Raw genomic sequence first — 24,356 nt, forward strand, 5'->3', positions numbered from 1 at the left:
GGCCTGCTGGAAAGGTGCCTCTGCCCGGCCAGACACACCCCTCCAGGGCAGCCAAGGGCGTGTCCCTTGCAGCCAGAGTCTGTCCAGGCCCTTCTGGGCCCAGAGGCTGTGCAGTCGGTCACCACCCTGGCCGGGCTGCTGGCCATTGGGACATCCACCCGCCCATCCCTGGAAGGCCAAAAGGGGCTCTTCCACCCCCTGAGCTGAGGGGCTGCCAGCGCCAGTCGTTGCTGCCCTGGCTGGTCCTCAGCTGTCCTCGCCCCTGGCAACCCCTTGAGGGCCTCGGCCTGTCTCCAGTGCCTCAGGTGATGGGGAAACTCCAGGGTGGTCAAAGAGGCCCAGAGATTGCGAACCATCCGGCCTTGCAGCAGCCGAGGGCTCTTTCCCAAGGCCCCCCTTGCATCCGCTGGAGCAGCCAGTTGTGCAAAGCGCAGCAGCGGCAGCAATTGTGAAAGGTGGCCGTTTCCAGCTGCTCTCACCAGTCAGGCCTCCCACACCCCTCAGCCAGCCAGCACCCCCCCCCCTGCTTCTCCTGGGCTTGTCTACCTGTCAGGCCAATGGGCATCCCAGCTGGACACACACATCACGTGAGACCATAGTTTACGCTGGATACACAACGGAGTCCCTGTAATCCCAGGACAACCCACCGTGATGACGGGGGCCACCTGGGACACCCAGCACAAAGCAGCTGCATCGGGTGTGAATGCAAAGGCTCGGCCTGGTTGGACGTCTCTAAGCAGGCTCTGCTGAGCTGCCAGGGGCTGCCCGCATTCCCCTGGGCACAGCTCTTTGGAACTGGGGGCAGCCACCTTGGTCCCCAAACTCCCCATCGCTGCTTCGGATGAGGACCTTTATCCCTGCCTGGGACGAGCCATCGGGGGGCTCTCCCCCTCCTATCCCCAATTCGCTCCCCACTTCTGCCTCCACTGACCCCGGATGGTCTCCCCTTTATCTTCCAAGGCTCCTGTCCCAGTTGCTCTGCGCTCCCACCCCAGCTGGCTCCTTGCATGGCACGCTCGGCCCTCGGCAATCCTCCGGCTCAGCATGTTTTCCACATTCCATTCTAAAACTGGGAGAACATTTCAACCCGATTTTAAAATCTTGAGTGACAGTTTGTTTTATAATTGAGAAGTCCCTGGACAAGCCCAGCATGGACTCATCGCTTTGGGCAGCGAGTCTTCAGCTAAGATCCAGCTGGTAAAAGTTCTCGGGGAACCTGCAAGCTTAGCAAGTTGAACCTGTTGACCCTCCAAGAGTTGAGCAATGGCGTTGTGGGAAGGGAGGAAGCACAAGCCCTGCGCAACAGCTTCTGCGGCTTTGATGAGCCAAGAGCTGCGGGGGCTTCCCAGGGTGGAGTCAGCAGCACCAGAGCATCCTCTCCACTCCCACCAGGGCAGGGCCCTTGCATCACTGCAGCCAAGGGGCAGGAGGGGGGGGGGCGGAGGAGGAGGCATCTCGCTTCTCCCCTTAATACCTGGCGCACTTTCAAACCGAGGAGGAAGCTGGATGCTCCAGGGCTCAGTGGGAGTCCAGACTCTGCCAAGCCACCTTTGGACTCAATTCACGGTAGGCACCTTCTTAATGGAGGCCTTCGAAGCTCCCTGGCTCTGCCCTCGCGGGAGGGAACGGCCATTTCTCACCTCTTGCTCCCTCTTCCCTGGGGTCCCTTCAAGGAAATGAACTGCTGGCTGATTGATTTGATTTATTTGATTGATTGATTTAATTTGTATGCCGCCCACTCTCAAAGAGACTCAGGATTGGCGCAAAGCTTGGAGCCGTTGGGCAACAGGCAGCAGCTGGGCTGGCTCTAATGGAGAGTAAAGTCTCTCGCAGAAGGGGGAAATAACCCTCTAACCGCCCCCCCCCATCCCTTTCACAGCCCTGGGGTGCTCTGTAGGGAGGCAGTCCAAAGGCCGAGCTGCAATAGCGGCCAGGAAGGGGGCTGGCAGCAAAGCGGTGCCAGTTGGAAGTGCTCCGCCAGCCGCTTTCCCCAGGTGTCATGGGTGGGGCAGGAGCAGAGCACGGCTGCCCCAAAGGAACTGGGGAAATGAAGACGGGCAGTGCAGCTTGAGCACGCATCCTTTATTATGTTACTGAACCGGTTTGCTTGGCATTTATTGTGAGTAATAAATACGCGGTGACATCAGGCCCAGTTCAATGAAATCTGCTGGGCTTTTCTGGTCTTTGCTGAATCTCTCAAGAGGCCAGAGGTGCCATCTGGGGAACAGAGCAGATGGGCAGGGGAGCCACGGGCCAGGAACCCTCACAGGCTCTCGATTTGGGGGCGAGCTGCACATGGTCAGGCGAACAAGATTCCCAGTCTGTTCTTGGAAAATTCAGGAAGATCCGGGCTGGCCCCCCAAGGGCCCCAGCGCTGCTCCTGTCTGCGTGGCCCTCGAGGGAGCCTGGGGGAGGCTCCAGAGTTTTCTGCTCTTGCATCTCATGGGTTGCATTGGGAACACGGCTCCAGTATGGAAACGGCAGCCATTTGGGGGCTCTCAGTGTTGCCCCACCACCGGTTGGGAAAAGCCACAGCAGCAGCTGACCATGAAGTCGAATTGCGGGTAGCCACTCCGCCTCGTCCACACCCCTCTTCTCTGTCCCCCCGCCCCCCGCTTCAGGAAGCAGCATGAAACTAGCAGCTGCCCTCCCTGGGCTGGCCTTGATGCTCCACGCAGCAGCAGCAGCAGCCCTGAAAATCTGCACCTTCAACATCCAGAGTTTTGGAGACAGCAAACTGTCGGACCAGAGCGTTTCCAAAATAATTGTGAAGGTGAGGGCAGGTAACTGTTAGTGGTCAGATTCCAGACCAGCTTAGAAGCAGAGGAAGGTGACTTGTAACCACTAGGCATCAAAGTCAAGAGCCGGAGTCTCCCTGCTCAGAGGCATTGGGGCTGGAAAGCCTGTTGGGACGAAGGGCCCTGCCAGAGCTCCACCTGTGGGGGCTGCTGGCTCCCATCTGGCTAGAGGGCCCTTCTGCCCTCCTTCCCGTGCCAGCACCTGCCACTCACACCCAAGCTGTGCTCGCCCCTTTCAGATCCTGTCCCGGTACGACCTTGTCCTCGTGCAGGAGGTGAGGGATGCTGATCTCAGCGCAGTCCAGGAACTGCTGGGGCGACTCAACAGGTAACCAAGCGGCAGGGAGCCAACCGGGCTGGGAGTGAGGCCCGTGGCTGGTTTTCTCCCTTCCCAAATGCACTTCCGGGGGCAAAATGGGGCCCGCCTGGTTTACGCACCAAGGACTAAACAGGAGGAACTCTGGGCAGTTTGTGATCCCCGCCCGGGAAAAAACACCCCAAGTGCTGAAAGGACCAGCCTGGGATGGTGGGTTGCTTGGGTGCCCCGTTCAGACCACGACCCCGGGGCTGCCCTGGTCCTTGTCTTGCAGGGCCTCCAAGCACTCCTATGACTACGTGGCCAGCGAGACGTTGGGCCGGGAGAACTACAAGGAGGCGTATCTCTTCCTGTACAGGTAGGACTTGCAGGTGCCCCCTCAGAAAGCGAGCTGGGCGAGTGGAGGATCGTTTAATCCGCAGAGTTCTCCTTGTGGGAGCCGGCTCCTTCCCCACTCCTCCCCCTTTCACTGCCTGGGCTTTCCTTCCAGGACAGAGAGCTTCTTCCTCGTGGACCAGTACCAGTACCCCAACCCCGACAGCACCTTCAGCAGGCCTCCTTTCGTCCTGAAGTTTGCTGCTTCTAGCCCAAGTGAGTGAAGCCAAAGGCTGGGCCAGTTTCATACCAGATTGAGAGCGGGCGCTGCCTGCAGTCCAAGCCAGAACAGACCTGATCAAGGAAGGAATGCTCTGGGGAAGCAGGCAGGAGGCCAAGGCCCCAGGACAATGGCGAGGAAGAGAGGTCCACGCGGCAGCCCCTTCCAGAGCAGCCATTCCTATTCCTTCCCTAGAGGGTTCAGGCCCTTCTCCCCGGGGGATAATCATGGGGCCAGGGACTGACTTGGTTCTTTTGCAGAGAAGGAGCTGGTGCTGGTGCCCCTTCATACGCCCCCCAGTGACGCTGTGGCAGAAATCGATGCTCTCTATGACGTCTACCTGAAGATCATTGACAAGTGGCAGACTGATGTGAGCAGCTGCCGCTCGCCGTAGGCGATGCATGCAGGGAAGCCATTCTTCAGGATACTTTCTGGCCCAGGCAGAGGCTCCCGATGGATCCGCTCGCCTGCTTTCTCCAACCTGGCCGCCTCCAGAAGGGCAGGGAGTCACCGTCACCCTCTGGAGGACGCCAGGAGGAAGGAAGCTGGGTGTCCGTGTTGCAACAAAAGTAGCATCAGCCTTTACTGTTGCAACTGCAGGGTTGGGAAAGGGCGAGAGGAGGGGGGGGTGTCAATCAGAGCAGCAAGCTGGGCACCCAGAGGCAGGGAGAGCCCCACCTGGCGAGATCCAGGAAACACGCAAGGAGTCAACCTCCACGCCTTTCCCATAACCTGTTGCTTGGCAGAACATCATGTTCCTGGGGGATTTTAATGCCGATTGCAGCTACGTGGGGAAGAAAGACTGGAGCTCCATCCGTCTGCGCACTAGTGAGGTTTTCCATTGGCTCATCTCAGACGACACGGACACCACCGTGGGCAAATCCGACTGTGCCTACGACAGGTGAGGGGGGCGGCGGCCTTCACAAATGCTGAAGGCAACAGCTCTCTGGTACCCAGGACAGCCGGCCATCGGAGCCCAATTGTCCCCGGGCTCCTTTTCCCCTCCGGCTCCCCAGAGACCCCCTTGCATCCCCAAGGAAAGCTCTCCTTCACCAGCCTCCTATTTGTGCTTTCAGGATTGTTGTGAGTGGCTCGAAACTAAGGAAGTGGATTGTGCCCAAGTCCGCCAAAGTGTTTGACTTCCAGAGGGCATTCAAGCTGAGCCAAGAGGAGGTAAAATGTCACCCTAGAAGCCCTGACCAGTTGTCCTGCATTCTAACTTAAGGCCTAGAAAGCTGCCCATCTACAACTAAAGACTGTTAATTAAAAACATTCCCTGCCTTCTGTATATTTCAGATCCCAGGCAGAGAACAATAAACGGTCACCATTAAAGGATGCCAGTGATTTGACGAGTGTAATCACACTCACCCTGGTGTCCATTTCCTGGGTGGGTGGGTGGGTGTCACAAAGGCTCTTTTTGCACTTCTACCCAACGTGAATCCCTCAGATCAGGGATGCAGTCAGTCCTTGGGTGTAGCTCCATGCCCTGAATCACGCAAGCAGCCCCTCTGGTGATTCCAGTTCTGCCCCACATCCCTTTTGTGCTTGTCACAACCACCTCAGGACGGCTCCCAGGGGCAGCTTGGCCATTCAGAGCTAGACACACCAGCGCCTCCAGGCAGCCAAGCTCCTAATGCTGAGCGCAGAGGGCCTCTGCCTGCTATCCCAGAGCCCCAGGCAGCCTCCTTATGCTCTCCAAGGGGGGCCCTGACCTCTCCTGCTTCCTCCTTTTCGCAGGCTCTGGCCGTTAGTGATCATTTCCCCGTGGAAGTGGAGCTGACGTCCCCCTGAATCTCTCTGTTGCCGGCCTGTTCAGCCTCCAAGGGTGGGGCGAAAGGGATGCAGGGCTTCTTGCTGCAGCCCCCACCCCTCTGCAGGCACCAGCACCACACATCCTGCCTTGCAAGCCACCTCTGGATTTCCAGTGACTTGGATTCCCGCTGGGCCTCGTCTTGACTGGGGCCTGGGATCCTGAAGGAACGGCCTCTTTGACGTTTCTGAGCTGGAAATGCGCTTGAACTTCCTCCACAACTGCTCCAGCCTGAGTGGCAGCCGCTACATCCAACGAGAGTCCATCTTTCTGACCCTTTTTCTGCTGGGTCTCCCCCGCATCCCTCCCCTTTCCAGCCCCTGCTAAGCCAGAGGCAAGCAAAGGATGCTGGGAAGGCTGTGACACCTGCTTCCCGAGCCGGGTTTCCCTCCAGCCAACTGGGCAGGCCTTGTCCCAATGGGGAAGGCCACGGTGAGGTCTTGTAACAGGCTGGAGATACACAGCACAAATCCTTAGACAAAGGTCTTTTGAGAACTCTGAGACCCTAACACTCATTAACTTACCTTATGTAATGATGGGTTGTGCAACTATGCCTGCAGCTCTTGGACAAACAGCGTGATAAAAAATATACTAACGCAGCAAAACAGTTGACTTCCATTTCTTAAGAGGCAGAGCCGTCCATTCAGGACACAGCAGAACTCAAAAGGAATTCTGCTCAGGGCAGGGAGTGAAGGCCAGTCACCTGGTAAGCTGCTCGGGGAAGGCCAGCTCTGCTCCCCCCGGGGGATGCAACTGATGAGAACAATCCCCATCCAAATAAAGCGGCTTGAGCTGCTCTTGAGAACACGCAAGTCGCTCCCCAAGGAGAAACTGCTCTAGAGAATCAATCCCTAGATCTGAATTCCCCGCAGACTGGAAAAAAAGAGACCAGTCAAATAGAAAAACACACGCATAAAAAACTTGGGGGGGGGGTTCTAGCAGTGGCCGTCTACCCCCTTTTACTCACACGACCAGACGCCCCAATGGGTGCCAGCCTAGGAGCACCTCACAGCAGCTCCAATCCTCTGAGGCTTCTGTAGCGGGGGGTGGGTGGGGGCACCAGTGTACAACGGGAGAAGCTGGAAAGGCAGCCCAGATGAAGCCCATGAAGGCAGCCAAGCGCACGCAGTGGGGCGGCCAGAGCAGCCGTGGTCGCCTCGCTTGCCTGGTTTAAAGAGGCTCAGAGGGATCCCCAGCAGCAACGGAGCAAACAGTCTCTCTACTGTAAGCTTTTATTGGCAACTGGCATCCCGCCTGTTTCTTAGGAAAAGCAGCCCGGGTGGGTGGCTCAGCTGCCTCCCTCCCCGCCACCCTTTCCAGCCTTAGCCACCCGCTGAGCCCCGCAGTCCAAACTCCAGCAACAAACTAGGCAAAGGCCACTAAAGTCAGGCACACCACACGTTCGGTCTCCGTTGAGGAGAGGATGGGGCAGCTGCCAGGGAGAGCCTCCAAGAGGGAGAAGAGCCTCCAAGCTCTGACGAGAGGAAAGCCCCCCCCCCCCTCAGGCTTTCTTCTGCTTCAACATCTCCATGTACTTCTGGAGAGACTTCTGAATGGCATCCCTGGAAATGAAGCGCACAAAGTCCTGGATGTCAGCCTCACGGTGCATCAGCATGTGGTCGAGCACTGGCTTCCGTAGGGCGGACTTGGAGAGCTGCCGGGCGTGATCTAGGCACAAGGATGGGGAGAGTAATGAAGCGAAGGGCTCCCCGAGGCCCAGGCAGGGAGCGGGCTGGCCACGGGTCCCGGCCTGGGTGCCCCACCTGGAATGGCCAGCCACTGGGCCACGACTTCTGCAGCTCTGGCTTGGATCTTATCCTCAGGCACGATCTCATCCACCAGGCCAATTTTGAGGGCTTCTTGTGGAGAATACATGAGTCCCAGCTGGAGAGAGCGCTCGGTGGCCCTGTGGCCAACAGTGTTCAGCAAAGAGTCCTTGAACCTGGGTGCAAAAGAGACATTCAGACAGCTACTGGAGCCAAAGCAAAGCTGGCCTGGAAAGGGCTTGACGAGAGCCCTGAAAGTTCCTGCTGTTTGCACAGCTTCCTCCACACCTCACCAAAAAGGCGCCACGATGCCCAATCTCGTCTCATTCAGACCGATGCCGTACTTCGGGTTGTCAGCCATGATCCGGTAGTCACAGGACAAGGCCATCAGGCAGCCTCCCGCGGGGGCCGAACCCTGCGGGGAAGAGAGCGGCGTCGGCCCACAAGCGGCCCTGGGGGGCGGGGCGGGGGTCCCGGCCTCACCATTCCTCCCCCACGACCCCGGGCCCGAATGCCTCGGAAGGGGGCAGGAGGGCGCAGCGGCTGCGGAGCATTGCGGGCAGCCCAGACGGAACAATGCGGGGAAACCCTCGGGGTAGGGGGGGGGCGCAACGGCCCCGGGCAGGCAGGCCTTTCCCGCTCGGGGGGGGGGGGCGGGGAGGGGAGGGGGCGGCCAGCGGGGCCTCCCCGTAGCTGGGGGAGCCAGTGCGGCGGGGGCGGCTTACGTTGACGGCGGCCACGGTGGCCAGGCGGCTGCCGTAGAGGAGGATCCAGAGCTCCTGCACGGCCCTCCAGAACTCGCTCAGGCGCTCCTCGCTCCTCCCGCACATCTCCGTGATGTCCAGCCCGGCCGAGAAGATCCCGGGGACGGCCTGCGGGGAAAGCGCTCTCAGGCTCCCGCCCGGCCTCCCCCGACGCCCCGCTGCCCCGACGCCCGACCTACCGAGGTGAGGACGAGGCCGCGACAGGCCCGGCGGTCCTCCAGCTTCTGCAGAGCCAGGCAGAGCTCGGTCAGCATCGGCAGGCTCAGCCCGTTCACCGGCGGCTGCTGCAGCCGCAACACCGCCACGCCTGCGGGGAAGGGCCGGTCAGAGGCCGCGCAGACGCTCCGTCCCCGCCGCCGCCGCCCGCACCCTACCCACCCGCGCGCTCGTCCAGCTCCAGCAGCACCGGGCTGGCCCCGCTCATCCGGCGCCTCTGCCCCGCAGGGAAGGCCAGGCGAGTCAGCGGGCACCGAAGAGCCGCGCCCGCCAGCCGCCCCGCCGCCATCGCCGCCGCCGCCGCCGCCATCTTGCTCGGGAGGGAGGGGGAGCGAGCCGCCCGCCCCCCCCCCCGACAGCCCTGCCCAAAGACGGGCGGCCGCGGCTTCGCGGGCGCTCCTGAGCATGCGCGGGACGCGCTGCTCTCTGGTCACGTGCCCGAGACGCGTCTGCGCGCCCGGCCGCCGCGTTTGTTTCCGGAAGTGCCGGCGCGGCCTTGTGGGGGGCGAGGCGGCGCCAGGCGGGATGGAGATCACCCGGGGCAGTGAGTGGCGGCCGGGGGCGCGGGGGCGGCGGCGGCGGCGGCGGCCCTCGCTCTGACCCTCGCTCTGTCCGCAGATTTCAAGAGCGCGCTGGGCACCGTCTACGCGGCCGTGGAGGACGCCGATTTCCTGGCCATCGACGGGGAGTTTTCAGGTATCTGGCCGAGCCCCTCCCGCCCCCCTCCCGCCCTCCCCGCGAGCCCCCTCGCCCCGGCCGAGCCCTCAGGACTCGCTCTGCTTGCAGGCATCAGCGACGGGCCGTCCGTGAGCGCGCTGACCAACGGCTTCGACACCCCCGAGGAGCGGTACCAAAAGCTGCGGAAGGTGAGCCGGCGGGCGCTGGGCCGGGGCCGAAGAGGGGCAGCCTCGCCCGAGCCCCTCCGCTGCTCCCGCTGTAAAACCTCTGGCCGCCGCGCCTCCCCCCCCCCCCCACAGCCCCAGTTTCTCTGAATGAATCACCGGTTGCTTAGAATTTCTGTTCTTTTTCCCCCTCCCACCCAGCACTCCATGGATTTCTTGCTGTTCCAGTTTGGCCTCTGCACTTTTAAGTACGATCCCACAGAATCCAAGTATGTCCTTTTCGTGGTGTTTAAAATTAAGTGTGCTGGGGTGCGTAACTTGTAAACTGACTTTCAACTGTGTTTTCTTTTAGGTATATTATGAAATCATTTAACTTCTATATTTTCCCCAAACCTTTGAACAGAACATCACCAGATGTCAAGTTTGTCTGTCAGGTATATATGTATTTCCCCCCTCTGATTCCAAAATAATAGAGAATCCAAAGCAAAATCTTACACAAATGCAGTGCTGCGAATTGCATGTTTTATTTATTGTTAGGAAGGTTGATTATAAATTATTAAAAAGAAGTTTTTTGTTAAAGTCAGAAGGATTTTGTCAATTTGAGAGAAAGTTTCATAAACGTGAAGTGGCTGCAGCGTAAAGTATTTTTTTCTTCGCTCTCTCAGTACTTCTAGCCTGATGTTGGAGAAAAGGAAGGTAAATTGCCTGGAAGCTTCCTTAGGTGAAGGCCAGCAGTTTGAATTGTAACTGGGAGATTGTAATTGCTTTGTCAAATGAATAAAATATATATAGGCCATCGTGAATTGGCATTTTAGTAGTGAAAATTAATTTCATTAGATTGAAATAATTTGTAGAATCATTTATAAACTGTTTTTCTGTTTTTCTTTCAGAGCTCAAGTATAGATTTTTTAGCAAACCAGGGATTTGATTTTAATAAAGTTTTTCGAAACGGTAAGCATTTTGTAAATATTTTAAAAGTAACTTTGCATTTCTATAGCTGTAGCTTCAACCTCTTTCTTTCCAATTTTGTGCAATCTGATCATGAAGAAAATCCTGTTTCTGTAATTGTTTGTGGTTAAAGTTTAATTCCTGTCACTGAGAATTCTCTCCTACCAAGAGAGTTAAAAATGCTACTACAAAGCATCTGGGGGAAACCAGGATAGGAAAGGATGACTAGATGCCCAGATGTTTAAATTGGAACAGTTTTAAAACAGAACTTCATCTGAGTCCACCCACCCACCCACTCATTCCCATCTTCCCCTCCTTTTTCTAAGGTATCCCTTACTTAAATCAAGAAGAAGAAAGACAGTTACGGGAGCAATATGATGAGAAGCGCTCTCAAGCCAATGGGCTGGGGGGCTTGGCATATATGTCACCTGGTGCTGCCAAGCCTCCATCAGCTGTTCCTGAGGATCAGAAGAAGTTCATCGAGAAAGTTGTGTAAGTGAATATACAGTCTCCGCTTGGAGAAGAAATCAGAACCCCACTGGTAATTGTTGCGTTTAGGTTTTCAATTATTTCCTGGGCCAGACAAAGTTTTGCCAGGAAGAGGATCCTCCTCCTGTCGCTGTCTGACAGACTGGAAATGGATTGTCAGCTTTTCTCATGCAGTGAGGGCGGCTGATGGAGGCTGACCACCTCAGTGCATTACTCTGGAGCACTTTCAGCTACAGAGGCCTGGCTTTGGGCTCCGGCATGATCAGGATGTGGGGGTTTTAACTAGGTTCAGGGCCTTCGCAGGTGTGGTGCCCGCAAGAGGCCCGTCCATCTGCATTTGCCTACTTAGAATCTATTGATGCTTCGTTTTTGCTGATGCTACATTTGTGGGGATTCAGTTATATTGGTTCCTTCCTCATTGTTTTACCCACTCGCCCCATTTATGTTGAATTTCTGAAAGTACTGACTTAAATAGTGATTTGCGATAAGGTACACAGTGTGGATCCATTAATAGTAAAACTTGCCAGCTCTCCCATTTGGGAGAACACGAGCCATTGTGCACTAGCAGCGGGACGGTGGTTCTGCCTTGCTTGGGCTTGTACTCTGCTGGTTGCAGACAGCCCTCCCCATTGTGGGAAGAGGCCAGCCAGAAAGAAGACGCCTTCTGCTTCTCTCCCCCTTTTCAGAGAAAGGATAGAAGACCTCCTGCAAAATGAAGGAAACACCACCGTGCAGCTGGAGCCTTGCACAGGGTTTGTTCCTCCGGGTCTCGGGCAGAGCGTTGAGTAGAGGAGGTTGGCTGGGCAGCAAAGAGGAGGAGGAGGAGGGGAGATGGCAACCTGAGTCTCTTTCTCTACTTCTCTGTAGATTTCAGAGGAAACTAATCTACCAGACGCTGAGCTGGAAGTGAGTACTGCTGGTTGCTACAAGGAGAAGTAGCTGAAGCAGCCTTCTCCGCATCTGGGGAGCCACAGCTGGGAGTGCTGCGTTCCTTAGAGGGCAAGCTCCCCGTCTCCTGGGCGGAGTTGATGCAAAGCTACTGGCCAGGGCCAAAGAACCAGGCCACTGAGTCTGCTTTCCCTTCGGGCATTTCTTTCCCCTTCCTTCACCAAGCATGGAGTTTACACTGATGTTTCTGTTTCTGAAGTTATTGCCAAATGTGGCATTTTCTTGATTATTTTCTTTTCTGCAAACCTAGGGAGGATTATTGTTAATTCTTCTTCTTCTTTTTTTCAATTTCGCCATAGGTTTCCAAAAGGCATCCATGTTGAAACTGTGGAAACAGAAAAGGTGACTAGTTCTGCATTTTCCATTTTACACCTTGGTAGGACTGGGATTTTCCAGGCATCACCAGGAGAGTTTCAGTGGGCAGGTGGCAGCGGCTCCTTTGGTGGCCTGATGAGGGGCTGAGCCCTTACAAAAGAGTGGGATGGCTCATGTGCTTCTGAACCTTGGAACAATATTTTAAAGGCCTGCTGCCCCTCAGATATGCTGGGGTGGGAACTTGCAGGATTCCCAGCCGGGGAAAACCATGTGAGGAAGTCAGATTGATTCTCCCTCCTCCCCCACCCAGGAATTTGACGCACGTAGCTGTGTAGGAGCGCTTGGTCATTGTGCTCTTGCTTGCTTGTGCCCGCATTAACCTTTGTGGCTCTTAGAAGGAGCGATTCATGATCATCAGCAAAGTGGACGAAGAGGAGCGCAAGAGAAGAGAGCAGGAGAAGCAAGCGAGAGAGCAGGCAGGTGCCTCCGAGGCCTCTGCTGGGGCAGGGACTGCCTGGCTGGGCTTGTGGAAGCCTCTCCGCTCCAGTGGGAGAGACTGATTCGCAGGGACGCTGGGCTGAACCAGGCAAAGGACTCACCCTGGGCTTCTCGCTTGCAGGAGGAGCTGAAGGATGCGGTGGGGTTTTCCCGAGTCATTCACGCCCTTGCAAATTCGGTATGTTTGTTGCCTTGAAATTGTTAGCAAAAGTAGGCCTGCCATCGACAGCTGACGTTAGCCAGGAACATTCTCAAACCCAGCGTAGCAAGAGGGGAGGCCGGGGGGGTGGGGGGGAGAACATGCTCTGCCTCTGCCTGAGCATTGGGCTGGGTTTGCCTCTCTACAGGGCAAACTCGTGGTTGGACACAACATGTTGCTGGACGTCATGCACACCATCCATCAGTTCTACTGCTCCCTCCCCGAGGTTGGTGGATTCTTCCTTGCACTGAGATCTGCTTTTCCTTAACATGCCCTTTGCAGGAAAGTCACCTCCTCCCTACTCACCTGTCTGGGACACACCTAGACCGGTCGTCCTGGGTGGAAGGTGGGCACCAGCAGCACCCGTCCTGGGTCCAGTAAGGATGATGCTCCACTTCCCAAAGGTCCGACTAGATTGGTCTGGGATGTCAAGAGCTCCCAATGTGCTCCTCCCAGTAGTTGATAGTCAAAGGAGGACTGCTTCCCTCTGCGACCTTCTCTCTGCTCTTCCCTGGAAGCTTGCTAGCTTTCCTAACTTCCAAAAGGTTCTCATTAGAGTTCTCTTAAGCTGGCATCTTCAATGTAACATCCAACCTTTTCTTTGGCGTTGCAACCTTTGCTTTCCTCAAATAAATTGTGCATTGAAGCAGTTTACATCATCTCTTTTGGTCTCAACAATCTGATTCCTTTTAAATTTCAGGATTTCAGTGAGTTCAAAGAACTAGCAACGTGTGTCTTTCCAAGGTGAGTGCTTCTGTTTGCTAGTATGTAAGAACACAAGCTGATTCGGTTCAGTCTGTTTTCTCAGTGGCCCTCGAACTATCCAAGGAGCCCCCCCCCCCACTCCCTCCAGCAGAGAGAGCCCCTCTGCCATCAAGGCTAAGAGCCATGGATGCCTACAAGGAGCATCGCTATAATCCTCCTCTTACGGAACATTCGAACTTAGGGTCCTGCTGATTCTTCATTGTAACCATCTTATTTCAGGCCTGCCGCCCCTAATACGTTTTCCAGAATTTGTAACTCTCAAATCTGTTTTACAGGCTATTGGACACTAAATTGATGGCAAGCACTCAGCCATTCAAGGTGGGACATTTGCATTTCCCGTTAAAGTAGCATCATTATTAGCAAAGTTAATGAAGTGAAATAAGACTGTTTTGCAACAAAGATAATACGCCATTTTTGCACCCAGTGAACTGCCTTTTCCAGGCCACAGAATCCTGTCCTCAGGAGCTCTGGCTGCTTGCCAGAAGGCAAAACCGCTAAGCACAAAGGAAAGCTACCATCACCTAAGTGCCTGGCTGTTGGTGGGGAGGGGGGTGTCCTGGAAGGTCCCGAGTGTCACTTTCTGCCTTTAGCAGGAGTTCTTGGTTCCCCTGACATGGCCAGTCCTACCTGTTGCTCAGTTGGAGCAGTTCCTCTGGCCATCGGGGGCCCTTTAGTTGTCTTTGCTAATTCGAGTGAAGGCAAGAATAATACTGGTGAACTTGCCTTGGAAGTGTTTTACATGGGGCTCACAAGTGGATGTATATTTTGGTTAATTCCCAAAGTTTAAGACATTGGTGAAAACATTAGAAGAGATTTCATCATCATCTTGCTTTCTTGCTATCAGTTGGTATTGATAATCATGGCCCAAACTACATTAGTGGACATCCATGTACAGTTTGTGTGTGTGTGTGTGTGTGTGTGTGTGTGTGTGTGTGTGAGAGAGAGAGAGAGAGAGAGAGAGCGCTGACATCAGCTTGCATCAGAGATGCCTCATGCTCTCTTCTCTTCTCAGGAAATCATTAAGAACACATCCCTGGCAGAGTTGGAAAAGCGTTTGAAGGAGACGCCCTTCAGCCCTCCAAGAGTTGGTAAGGCAACAAAGAGCAGCTGAAATCTGGCTTTTAGTAGACATGGCAAGTGAGCATTTAAAAATGTCCTTTCGCTTTGGTGGGGAGAAATTTACTGGATTCTCTCTAGCATTTCTATATAATTTGGGTGGGGAGTTTAGGTCTGGCCTTCAGAAACACACAAAACTAGTAGCACTTTTGAACCCGTAGCTGGATGAAAAAGGCTGGAATTAGAGCTACTTTTTGATCAGAGGCAGAATAAAGACATTCTTGAGCCTGCTGGGTGGGGTCAGCAAAACAGTCTCTGGGAGAAAACGGGGCACCTCAAGCAGTCTCTGCACCCCTGTCTGGACTCAAGTGTTCCTCCTCCTCCCATCCAGGTGACTTTGAGTAAAAGCATCCTTTCCTTCCTCAGAAAGCGCCAAGGGGTTTCCCAGCTACAACACGGCTTCAGAGCAGCTTCATGAAGCTGGTTACGATGCCTACATCACGGGCCTCTGCTTCATCTCCATGGCAAACTTCTTAGGTACTCTAACCTCCGCCCATTGCGCCGCGGCCTCCACTCGGCCCATCGTGGTGATTTTTGTCATATCCTTTGCTCATTAGGTTCATTTCTCAACCCTCCCGCAAATCACGTTTCTACCGGTTCAAAGCTGATCGAGCCTTTTTTCAACAAGTGAGTAATAAGCATCCTTGAAAAGGATCCTGCTGCTTTCTGAAATTCTGCTGTGACTTTTTCAGTGGGGTTTGTGTTGTAGTTTAGAGCTTTGGCATTTAGAGCAGCGCCAACCTGTTTGCTAGAAAGGTTTTCTTGCCCCGCCATTTAGTGCAAGTTGCTGCCTTCGGCTGAGACCACCAGGGCGCAACTTCCGGGAGGCTAGCATCCCCCTGATCTTGCCAGGTAGTTTAGAGGTGCCCTTTTGCTAGCTTTTTATGGAGCTAACTAGATAAGCGGAGACAAAGACATCTTTCCCTTTTCCTTTGTGTAGATTTATGCCCTTGATTTATGCTCTTGCCCAGTGTAACATCCAAGTGACTCTCTAACTTTTGCTTCAGATTATTTCTGATGAGGGTGATGGACATTCCATATCTCAATTTGGAAGGACCAGATTGTAAGTGTTCCCCCCCATCTTTAAGAGCGTCAAAATAGCGGGATGGTTCACACCTTTTTGGTTCTGCAGCAGCCTGTGAGAAACATTTTCCTCTTTAGTGGGGACTGAGTTGCAGAAAAAGGAGGAATCGACTGAATGTTGGGAAGGAGGAAAGGTTGGGTAAAATGCGCATGAGCCGATCCAGGTCTGCCTCTGGATTTAAGTCTGCCGTCCCCAGAGGGGTCTTTCTGTGTGGTAGCCCAGTGGGGGAAATCTCGCATGGATCTTAGCTACTTGACTTTGGCTCCTGGGTGTGTCAGGGGTGAATGCAGCAGATCTCACCAAAAATATAAATCCCTCCTGAAGCTCATATCAGGTTCTTCTGGTTTTGTAGTACAGCCAAAACGTGATCACGTCCTTTATGTTACCTTCCCCAAAGAGTGGAAGACAAGCGACCTTTACCAGCTCTTTAGTGCTTTTGGTAAGCAGAGCCCTTCCAGGGACAAATCCTTACAAAAGGGCAGCTGGATTTGGCCGCAGGGCTTCTGGGAGGCTGGCCAAAATGGAAGGCTAAAAGCCAAGGGTCCTCGCATTGGTGGCTAGAGAGTAAATGGGGTTTGTGGGTCCCTTTCAGGCAGGAGAACTCCGCAAAGCCTCCACCCCTCCCTAGACACGTCCCTGTGGAGGGGGGTGTCGCTCTTCCCTCTGGCCCTCCCTGCTTCAGGGGCATCAGCCTTCTTCTCCCTCCAGGATGAGAGCTGCTGCCCCTGTTCCACATGGGGTCATCTTCACTATGCTTGGACAGATCTGATCAGAATAGAGTTTACATTCCCCTTCCAATTTTAGGAAACATTCACGTGTGTTGGATTGACGATACATCAGCATTTGTATCCTTGAGTCAGCCTGAACAAGTACAGATTGGTGAGTCCCATAGAACCTTGAAAAGTAGCCTTCGTGGCTGGTTATTTTTACTAAACATCAAGACCTTCCCTACATCTTTAGCCCCTTCTCCACTATTTCTCTTTCTGGTGGTCTACCGGGTGGGAGTGGCCAAAGGCCAGGAGAGGAAAGGCAGGGGATTCAGGCTGCTCTGCCTTTTGGTCTTGGAAAAGGAAGAGAAATGAAACCGTGGCCCACAACCTGACAGATGCCTCCAGGTGACTCTGGCAGAAGTCAAGGGGTCAAAGGACGGAGGTGGTTTTTCAGGCAGGCCTGGGCGGACGGTTGTGCCCGAGGGCCTGCAGAGCCGCTGGGCAGCCTTGGGAGGCAGCTGAGGGGGACCAGTTTTGCGGACTCAGCTGGAGACTGTCTAGCAGATGGAAGATTGCAGGTCGTGGGGCAGCCAGGAGTACAAGCAAGCACTGAGGCCAGAGGATCCCTTCCATAAGCCTGCTTGGTTCCGGCACAGGAGAGGAAAGGAAGCTTTGCCTGCTGGGCTGTTTCCTAACAAGCCAGACTCACTCTTGAAGCAACGGGTGGGTGGGGAGGGAGACCCTTGACTTGGGCCCTGCTCATGTCTAGCCGACCTTCTTTCTTGAATCTACCTCTCTGCCCTGGGGACACGAGAGATGCCTCTTACATTGGGAAAGAGAGTTTTACAGCCCCCTCCCCCCCAACAATTTGTACCTGAACCCCCTCCTCTCTTGAGCTTTCTGGTGCTTTTCCTAGGAACAGGATATTGGCTTCTTTCACCAGGCATCCTGGTTAGGCTCCCCTGAATGTAGCCTGAGCCTCCCCCCGTTCCAAAGGGCTCCCCTGCTCCCTCCCTGGAAGAGGAAGCGGAGGGGTGTCCCTCCCTTCAGCTCTTTGGGCCGGGAAGATTGGAAGCTGCCCTGGGGAGGGTTCCCTTCGGAGGGATTTTGTACTGAACTCTTTCCACAGCTGTTAACACCAGCAAGTATGCTGAAAGTTACCGGATTCAGACTTACGCAGAATATATTGAAAAGAAGCAGGAGGAGAGAAGGCAGGCGAAGAGGAAATGGGCAGAAGACAGTTGGAAGGAGATGGAAGTCAAGCGCTTAAAGACGCAGGCCAGCCCCTTCGCTCTCCAAAGCCGTTATTACAGCGTTTGCAGGTGAGGCACGTTGGGGCCCCCCGGCCAGTTCTGCACCAGGCGGGTTCCAGGGGCAGGAAAGTCACTCGGTTCGGTGACTCCTGCAGCCCGGAACCTGCACAGCCGGTTCAGCAGAAGAGAGTTCGCCCCAGCTGGGAAAGCACGAAGCCCAGTTGCCTCCTGGGGAGAGTTCAACCCGGGGAAAGGAGTCTGCGCCAAAAGCCGGGTGCCGGCCTCCCTCCTTCCATTCCGAGTGTGAGAGGGCAGAGGAGTCTGGTCACATGGATGCCAGATGGTAGCCCCGTTGCCCCATGAAGGATCTAATAGGGCCAGTCCTGCTAACAGCCGAAGAGTTTGAAGATGCAGGTGAAGAAGCAGTTCTCAGGTGTGCTGCTCCGCCAGGGTAACATTTTAAGGGCTAGATAGAAACTTGAAGCATTACTATGTTGAACTGGCACAAGAAAGATGGCTGCGGTTGGGGCTTAGCCAAAGAGTAAGTGTCGATGGCAGACCTGCCCCTTCCAAGGGGACACAAAGATCAGCTTGGATGACCGGGGCCGGTGCAGTGGCCAGTCCGGCTTGAAGAAGAGCCAGGTTAGGCAGCTGTTTTGTGACACAAACCAGGATTGTGCCGGCTAGTAATCAGGACGGCCGGAGAACAGGTTGGTCCTTCTGAGAAGAGCTGCAGGCGGCCTTAGGGAGGAAGGCAGGGCAGGGCGGGATAGCATTCCTCCTCCTTGCTTCAGGATATGCTCCCTTGCAACACTTCTAGGAAAGGCCCCACAGGAGGTCTAAACTGGAGGACTAAAATATCTCCCTTTCGGGCTTCTTCCACTACCCCAGTTTTTCAACCCCCAGCTCTGTGGGGAAGAGAAGCATGAGCCCCATCCAAGAGGAAAGCATCACGGATGACCTGGAGGAGGTCACAGTGCAAGAGGGGGACCTGGCCACCCCAGGCCCCTTCCAGGAGACCCCCGGAGAAGAGAATAAGCAAGCCAAGAAGCTGAAAAAGGGCAAGAGGGAGCAAACGGTGGATGGTAGGTGGTCTACGTCGGGTGCTTGATCTGACAGCTGTGGGCATCCTTGGCCCGTTTGCTGACCGGCAGGCCTGGCGTAAGGGGAAACCTCCCGTTTCTGGTTTTCTACATTATCTGGCAACTTTGAACAACTGATAAAAGAACATGGCAGAGGAGGTGGCTGCACCCCAGTTGTCTTTATTTTGCCCAGCATTGGGGTTCTCAAAGCACACAAACGGAGCTGCTGAGGCTGCTCAGATTCAGCCCCATCCTCTGAGTACCCAAGGGAGCTGCACAGGGGGAGTGGGGGGCAAGACGGTTGCTGGCCTGGGAGTCATCCCAGCCAGCATGGAGAGACTTTGGCCTGAACGGGTTGGGTTTTGTGTTTGTTCAGCTGTGTGGTTGTGTTGTGCTTCTCTAGGGGGGCTCAAGGCCCCTCCCGCCAGGCTCTTCGATGTGCCGGACACGTGGTAGCTGCCAGGAGCACCAGTGAGAGAGAGCTTCCCTTCCAAGGAACCGGTGGTGGCGGCAGTGTCCTCCCAAGCCAGCCAGAAGGAAGGAAGGAGGCTGGGCACAAAGGGGGGGCAGGAGGCAGTTTTGTTTTTTAATCTCTACGGAACAATCACAGTCACTGTTTTTATGTGTATGCATGCATGTACATGTCCGTTTCCTTGATTATGTGGAGGCCTTTTGCTGTCGTGCGTATTGGGTCAAAAGGCCAAACCGTGGGGCTGGACCATCCATTCATGTAACGTGGCAGAGTCTATGTGCAGCTTGCTCTGCTGGTCCCCTCCGTCCCCTGCAGACATTCAGGCACATCAGTGGCCAGTCGGGCGCCTGGCGCTTTCAACCACTTCCTTCCCTGCCATCTTCTGCAGTCGTAGAAGTGCATTTTATTCCCCCCCCCCCCCATTAAAGAGAAACTGTCTGTTTAAGAAATAGGTCTCTCTCTTCATATCCAGTTTGAGATAACTGGCTTCCTGTACCTGGAGGGGAGAGAAGGGGCCCCTTTTCCCTTCATCTGTGACTAGCATTCTGTATTGAAAGAGACAAAGATAAACCAGCAGCTTCACCGGCTTTTATTAGTTTGAAAAAATCAATCCGCTTTGGTAGATTTCATAAACGTGGTTTGATATTTAACATTTTTGTATCGTGGAATGAAAAATGTTATTTCCATACAGTGAATAAATTAAAGAATCTTTTTCTTAGGAATCTAACTCTGCTCGTGTTTCTACAGCTGGGCCCTTTTTTCCTGCGGCCACATAAATCCTCTGCCTGGAGTGGCCCTTTGCCTGATAAGCAGCTGGCCTGGCTGCAGAAAAGCCCCCCCCCCCAAACAGGGCTCTTGTGGAAGGCTGATCCTGAAGGGGGGGAGGGGGGCACGGGGAAAAAGCCCGTCCTCTGGTGGCAGCTGGCACAGCCAAGGGGGGCCGCTTTCCTTGGGGAAAGGTGGTCTCCCCAGGAGAAACTGCCTGCAGCTCCTCCCCCGAGTTCCCACTTTCTGGGAGCCGTTCCTTCCTTTTCCCTGCCTCTTCCGGAGGCTCTTCTGGAGCTGCTTTTCCCAGGAATCGCTTGACAGGTTTCCTTTTCAGCCTAGATAAAACTGTGTTGGAGAGACAGGAGTTGGTGTTAATTGTGGGGTTATTATTCCCTGGTGGCCTTAGGGGTGCAGGGAGTCCACAAAGGACAGGAATATTTGCTTTTCGGCAGCCCCGCTTAGCAAAGAATTGGGGGGGGGGGGAGAAGAGTCAGGGAGTTGTCAAAGTCTGAAGTCTGTCTGGTCCTTGGGGAGGAGGTTTCCCTGATTCAGCAGCTGCCCCAAAACGTCCACATGGTCCTTGGCCCCAGCTTTGAGATCCAGCAAGAACAATAAGGATTTTTAGGAGCATTACGGTAGCATGGAAAAACACAGCTGCCCCCAAAGTCCCTCATTTTCCCCATGGAAGGAGCCCTGAATGTGTGGGCCTCCTCCCCCCCCCAGCTGACTTTCCAGTAGTTCCACCTAAGGGAGGGGTCGGCCCTGTGCAGACAATGCATGCATGAACTCTCCAGCCCCCCCCCCCCCCCAATATGGCATGCTGCTGGTGCCCCTTCTGATCCCCATTCAAACAGGGACTCTCCAGCACCTGGAGGGGGGGGGGGGGCTCAGGCCCTGCTGCAACTCACAAAGGCCAGTTTGCTGGTCTTGCCACCCCCATTTCCCTAAGACTGGGACCTTGAGACGTTGAGCCCCCCCACACACACACATCTGCACAGAAGCCTGATGAGAGCGGAGGGGCTGGGCTGCCCCTCCCCCACTCCCTCCAGCCCCTCCCCTGGGCTGCCCAGCTAGGAGCTTTTCTCCCACGGCCCCTTCCGGGATTCCTAGCCCACGTACCCTCCAAGTGAAGCCTCCCCCCCCCCCCCCGGTTGTCCTGTGCTGGCCTCCCATCAGCGCCCCAGAGCAGAAGGTGAGGCCAGAAGCGGGACTTTGTGGGCCAGTTGGGTACCAGGCAGCTCATCTCGCCCCCAAAGCCCGACTCTGGATTCCCAGCCTCCCACGGGGAATCCCTCCTGCAAGAGCCCCAGAGCCGCCCCGTACGCGAGGGGAAGAGCGGGCTCGCTTCCACCCGAGGCAGCCCGGACGGCTGTCAGCCCCGGTTCTTCCCAGATGGGAGCCCCCCGGCTCCTCCCGCCCGGCGCCGACCCGCAGCCGGCGAGCCCTGCCTCTCCCGGTCCTTTCCCCTCCTGCTGCCGTGGGAATGAAGGGGCTGAATCGGGGCTTCAAGGGAACCAAGCGGAGCGTCCTGAGCAGCAGAGCTCAAGGCTGGGCGGGGGGGGGGGGGGGGGGGCAATGATGAAGCCCCTCGGGCCTTTGGACTGCAACTCCCAGAATCCCCAGCCTGTGCAGCGCCAGGACCCTCCGCGCCTCCCCGGGTTTCCTTCGCCCAGCCAGAGGGACCCTCGCCCACCCGCGGAACTCCCGGCCACAAGAGCAGCTAGGCGGCGGCTCCCTCGGGGGAGGGGGCTCCGGCGGGCAGCCGCGCTGGATCCTGGCGGGCCACTCACCGCTGTTTCGCTCGGACTGCGCTCCTCGGCCGCGGGGCAGCCAGTGCCTGGCCGCGGGGAGGCTGGCCGGGAAACTCCCCCCATCCGGCGGCGGCCGCAAGAGATCCCGCGCCCCCGGCAGGACAGCCCCTTGAGGACCAGCCGCTTGGAAAAGGAGGCCTGCTCCTCAGCCCGCGGGGCAGCGACACGGCCGCGTGGATCCACAGACGGGGGGCGGCTGCAGATACAGGCGGCCGTCCGTCCGCTCTGGATGTCTGGGGGGGGGGGGTGATCTCCCCAAGAAGAGGACGTGGGCGCCCCCTGACCCGCGTGGGCAGAACGGAAGGCTCTGGGGGTCCTCCTTGAAGTTGCGCAAGAAATAAGTTCCCTTCCCTCCTGGAAGCCCCGCGGAGCGAGGAAAGCTCCGTGTCCGCCGCCGGACCGCCCTAAAAATGAGCCCCTCCCATTCCTCCAGTCGTCCCCGCCGGGGAAAGCCAAGGGGTAGCTGGAACTCGCGAGGCACGGACGGGGTTCGAACCCGTGATCTTCGGTTTACGAGACCGACGCCTTACCACTTGGCCACCGCGCCTGCGTTGAACGGGGCGCTTCGCTCCTATCTAGGCTGGCGGCGCTCCCGAGAACCACGCGCTCCGCCCCCGCCCCGCCTGCGTCAGACGCTCCGCCCCGAAAAGGGTTCCGGAAAAGAGCGGGAAGGTCTTCGTGCGCATGCGTCCTCGCCCCGTTGCCCCGGAGTCGACCGCGTAGTGCGCCTTTGCCGGTCGCTCGGGGCTGCCCGGATTCCGCCGCCGCCGCCGCCGCCGCCGCCCACGGAAGACACCTCCGGACTCGGTTGTCAAGCAGACGGTTTAATGGCGCCCCGCGCGGCCCCGCGCGGCCTCCCCCGGGCGGCCCTGCCCAGCGCCCCGCCGCCGTCTGGCCGGTCGCCGCGGGCCGCCTCGCCGGAGCTCCCCGGACCGGCGCTCAGGGCGGGCCACCTGCGGCACCCGGCCGCCGTTCTTGTCCAGGATGCGCTGCGGCAGCGCCCAGCACACCGTCTTCCCGGCGGCCCCGCGGGGCTCCTGGGCCGGGCAGGCGTAGCAGAAGGGCCGGGCAGGCGGCGACCCCCGGCGCTCCCCCGCGCCCGTCTCCACTCGGAGGCTCAGGCCGGCCCTCTGCCGCGGGCGCAGCGCCGCCTCCAGCCGCTTCTGCAGGTGCAGCTGGAGCTTCCCGCGGGTCAGGTGCAGCCGCAGGAAGAGGCTGGCCCGCGTGGGGGGCGCGCCCCGCTGCCCGCCCGCCGCCTGCAGCCCCACGGAGAGGGAGAGGGCCCCGCCGCGTGGCGCTCTTTCCCTGGCCTTCCGCGGGGGGGCCCGGCCTTCCTTCAGCCCCGCCGCCCCTCCTCCTCCTCCTCCGTCTGCCTGGCCTCGGCTTTCGCCTGCGGGGAATCTCTGCGCGCTCCCGGCTCCTTCGGCTGCCCCTGCCGCCCCCTCTGCCTCGGCTGCCGGCTGCGGGGGAGCCGAGCAACGCATCGTCCCTTCCAGCTGTGCCGGTCGGAGCCTCCCGCTCGCTCCCTTCTCCGCGGACAGGGCGAGAGGCCGGTAATGCAGCGTCCCTTCCAGCTCCGCCTGGTGGTCCCCGTCTCTTTGGCTTCCAGTCCCGGCTCCGGTGGAGGCGTAGCGCAGGCTCCCTCGCAGCTCTGCCGGTCGGTCCGCCTCTCTCTGGCCTGCCGTGGCTCCTTTCTTGGGGGTCTCTGAGGGAGCCCCGTAACGGATCGTCCCTTCCAGCTCTGCCCCTTCGTCCCCGTCTCTTTGGCCTGGGCCCCTCTCGGGAGACGGTGCAGGGAGGCCCCGGTAATGCATGGATCCTTCCAGCTCCGCCTGTTGATGCTCCCCGCCTTTGCTTCCAGTGGCTGCTCTGCTGCCCGTGTAGCGCATCGTCCCTTCCAGCTCCCCCCTCCTCTCGGGGGACGGGGCAGGGAGGGCTCTGGGGGGCTCTGCCTCTTCACCTGCCTCCCTTTGGCTTCCTGCCCCTGCTCCCCTCTTGGAGGCCGGCGGGAGAGGCCTGTAAGGCAGCGCACCTTCCGGCTCTCCTTGCTGGTCCCCATCGTCCTTGCTTCCTGCCTCTTTCCCACCTGCCTTCCCTCCTCCTTCCTTGAGGACAGCTGGGAGGTCCTGTCGCTCCTCCGGTGAGGTTGCAGCTTTCGGAGTCCTGGTTTTGCCCTCCGGGGCTTCTGGCTTTGGGCTGGGGCTGCCTTTCCCAGCCGCTCCCTGGCTCTTGGGACACAGCACGGCAAGAGCCACTTTCTTAGGCCGGATCCCTTCCCCTGGTGCCCCTGTTTCCTGGGTGGGGACATCTCTAAGAGGCGTGGCTGGTAGCCAGGGAGGGGGTCCCTTGGCCTTCTTGGAGGGGGTGCTGGGAGCCAAACTGCTCTCCTTAAAGAGGTCTGTGAACTGCACCTCCTGAGGTTCTTCCGTAGGAGGCAGGGGGGCCCTACGGGGGGGCTGGGCCTTTGGGATCAGGAGGATTGGCTTTGACTCGGGCCCCCCGGGGGTCAAGGGCCCTTTCCGAGGAGTCTTCAGGACCAGGATGGGAATGGGGGGCTTCTGAGGAACCCCCTTCTCGGGGCTGCTGGGGTACTGGGGGGCCTTTGAGGGGCCCCGGGTGGCCTTTTCCGTGGGTTTTGAATGCGGCGCAGGGATTCCCCAGGTGAAGACCATGAATTTGTGGCTGATGTTGAAGTCGATGATGCAAAGTGCCTCCTTGGCCACGAAGGTCAGCGCCAGGTGTTTGGGCCTGGAGATTTTGTTGCCAAAGCGGATCAGCTTCGGCAGAGGCT

The 24,356-nt window shown here is 57.2% G+C and overlaps 3 protein-coding genes and 1 non-coding gene across 7 annotated transcripts; 2 read left to right on the plus strand and 2 right to left on the minus strand.

Moving 5' to 3' along the window:
• The first annotated feature begins 19 nt into the window (after positions 1 to 19).
• Positions 20 to 6,970, plus strand: LOC116517674 (deoxyribonuclease-1-like 2). Of its 2 annotated transcripts, none has more exons than XM_032230787.1 (9): positions 20 to 2,119; positions 2,622 to 2,773; positions 3,038 to 3,126; positions 3,389 to 3,472; positions 3,605 to 3,705; positions 3,970 to 4,079; positions 4,456 to 4,610; positions 4,786 to 4,882; positions 5,447 to 6,970. In XM_032230787.1, exons 2-9 carry the CDS (start codon positions 2,630 to 2,632, stop codon positions 5,498 to 5,500), a joined length of 834 nt encoding a protein of 277 aa, XP_032086678.1. In that variant the 5' UTR covers positions 20 to 2,119; positions 2,622 to 2,629; the 3' UTR covers positions 5,501 to 6,970. The 2 variants fall into 2 exon arrangements, with proteins under 2 accessions (XP_032086678.1, XP_032086677.1); XM_032230786.1 differs by having other exon boundaries at positions 20 to 1,566.
• On the minus strand, positions 6,738 to 8,590 carry ECI1 (enoyl-CoA delta isomerase 1). Its single transcript, XM_032230785.1, has 6 exons — positions 8,428 to 8,590; positions 8,229 to 8,356; positions 8,011 to 8,157; positions 7,579 to 7,700; positions 7,283 to 7,461; positions 6,738 to 7,187 (listed from the first exon to the last, which is right to left on the minus strand). Exons 1-6 carry the CDS (start codon positions 8,573 to 8,575, stop codon positions 7,021 to 7,023), a joined length of 891 nt encoding a protein of 296 aa, XP_032086676.1. The 5' UTR covers positions 8,576 to 8,590; the 3' UTR covers positions 6,738 to 7,020.
• Positions 8,591 to 8,684: 94 nt separating this feature from the next.
• On the plus strand, positions 8,685 to 19,709 carry PARN (poly(A)-specific ribonuclease). Of its 3 annotated transcripts, none has more exons than XM_032230777.1 (24): positions 8,685 to 8,809; positions 8,884 to 8,961; positions 9,052 to 9,131; positions 9,309 to 9,376; positions 9,460 to 9,541; positions 9,998 to 10,058; positions 10,382 to 10,547; positions 11,231 to 11,296; positions 11,412 to 11,450; positions 11,792 to 11,834; positions 12,203 to 12,283; positions 12,427 to 12,483; positions 12,653 to 12,730; positions 13,205 to 13,248; positions 13,545 to 13,587; positions 14,282 to 14,357; positions 14,752 to 14,862; positions 14,943 to 15,012; positions 15,393 to 15,448; positions 15,822 to 15,908; positions 16,274 to 16,348; positions 17,309 to 17,501; positions 18,339 to 18,517; positions 18,918 to 19,709. In XM_032230777.1, exons 1-24 carry the CDS (start codon positions 8,791 to 8,793, stop codon positions 18,968 to 18,970), a joined length of 1,905 nt encoding a protein of 634 aa, XP_032086668.1. In that variant the 5' UTR covers positions 8,685 to 8,790; the 3' UTR covers positions 18,971 to 19,709. The 3 variants fall into 3 exon arrangements, with proteins under 3 accessions (XP_032086668.1, XP_032086667.1, XP_032086666.1); XM_032230776.1 differs by having other exon boundaries at positions 8,686 to 8,809; positions 12,206 to 12,283; positions 18,324 to 18,517; XM_032230775.1 differs by having other exon boundaries at positions 8,687 to 8,809; positions 18,324 to 18,517.
• A 2,331-nt stretch (positions 19,710 to 22,040) lies between these two features.
• Positions 22,041 to 22,112, minus strand: TRNAT-CGU. The gene has a single exon. It is a non-coding gene; the product is annotated as a tRNA-Thr (tRNA).
• Positions 22,113 to 24,356: the final 2,244 nt, after the last annotated feature.

Source organism: Thamnophis elegans, chromosome 14 (genome assembly GCF_009769535.1).
Source record: "Thamnophis elegans isolate rThaEle1 chromosome 14, rThaEle1.pri, whole genome shotgun sequence".
Taxonomy (NCBI): Eukaryota; Metazoa; Chordata; class Lepidosauria; order Squamata; family Colubridae; genus Thamnophis; species Thamnophis elegans.

Excerpts from the sequence above, each read along its gene's own strand:
- LOC116517674 (XM_032230787.1), top strand. The coding sequence starts at position 2,630 with ATGAAACTAGCAGCTGCCCTCCCTGGGCTGGCCTTGATGCTCCACGCA. Across the intron at positions 3,706-3,969 it reads GTTTGCTGCTTCTAGCCCAA|AGAAGGAGCTGGTGCTGGTG; the intron begins GTGAGTGAAGCC and ends GTTCTTTTGCAG. Across the intron at positions 4,080-4,455 it reads TTGACAAGTGGCAGACTGAT|AACATCATGTTCCTGGGGGA; the intron begins GTGAGCAGCTGC and ends GTTGCTTGGCAG.
- PARN (XM_032230775.1), top strand. Across the intron at positions 11,835-12,202 it reads AAACTGTGGAAACAGAAAAG|AAGGAGCGATTCATGATCAT; the intron begins GTGACTAGTTCT and ends TGTGGCTCTTAG. Across the intron at positions 13,588-14,281 it reads CAAGCACTCAGCCATTCAAG|GAAATCATTAAGAACACATC; the intron begins GTGGGACATTTG and ends TTCTCTTCTCAG.
- ECI1 (XM_032230785.1), bottom strand. The coding sequence starts at position 8,575 with ATGGCGGCGGCGGCGGCGGCGATGGCGGCGGGGCGGCTGGCGGGCGCG. Across the intron at positions 8,357-8,427 it reads GGAGCTGGACGAGCGCGCGG|GCGTGGCGGTGTTGCGGCTG; the intron begins GTGGGTAGGGTG and ends CCTTCCCCGCAG. Across the intron at positions 7,188-7,282 it reads CCAGTGGCTGGCCATTCCAG|ATCACGCCCGGCAGCTCTCC; the intron begins GTGGGGCACCCA and ends CCTTGTGCCTAG.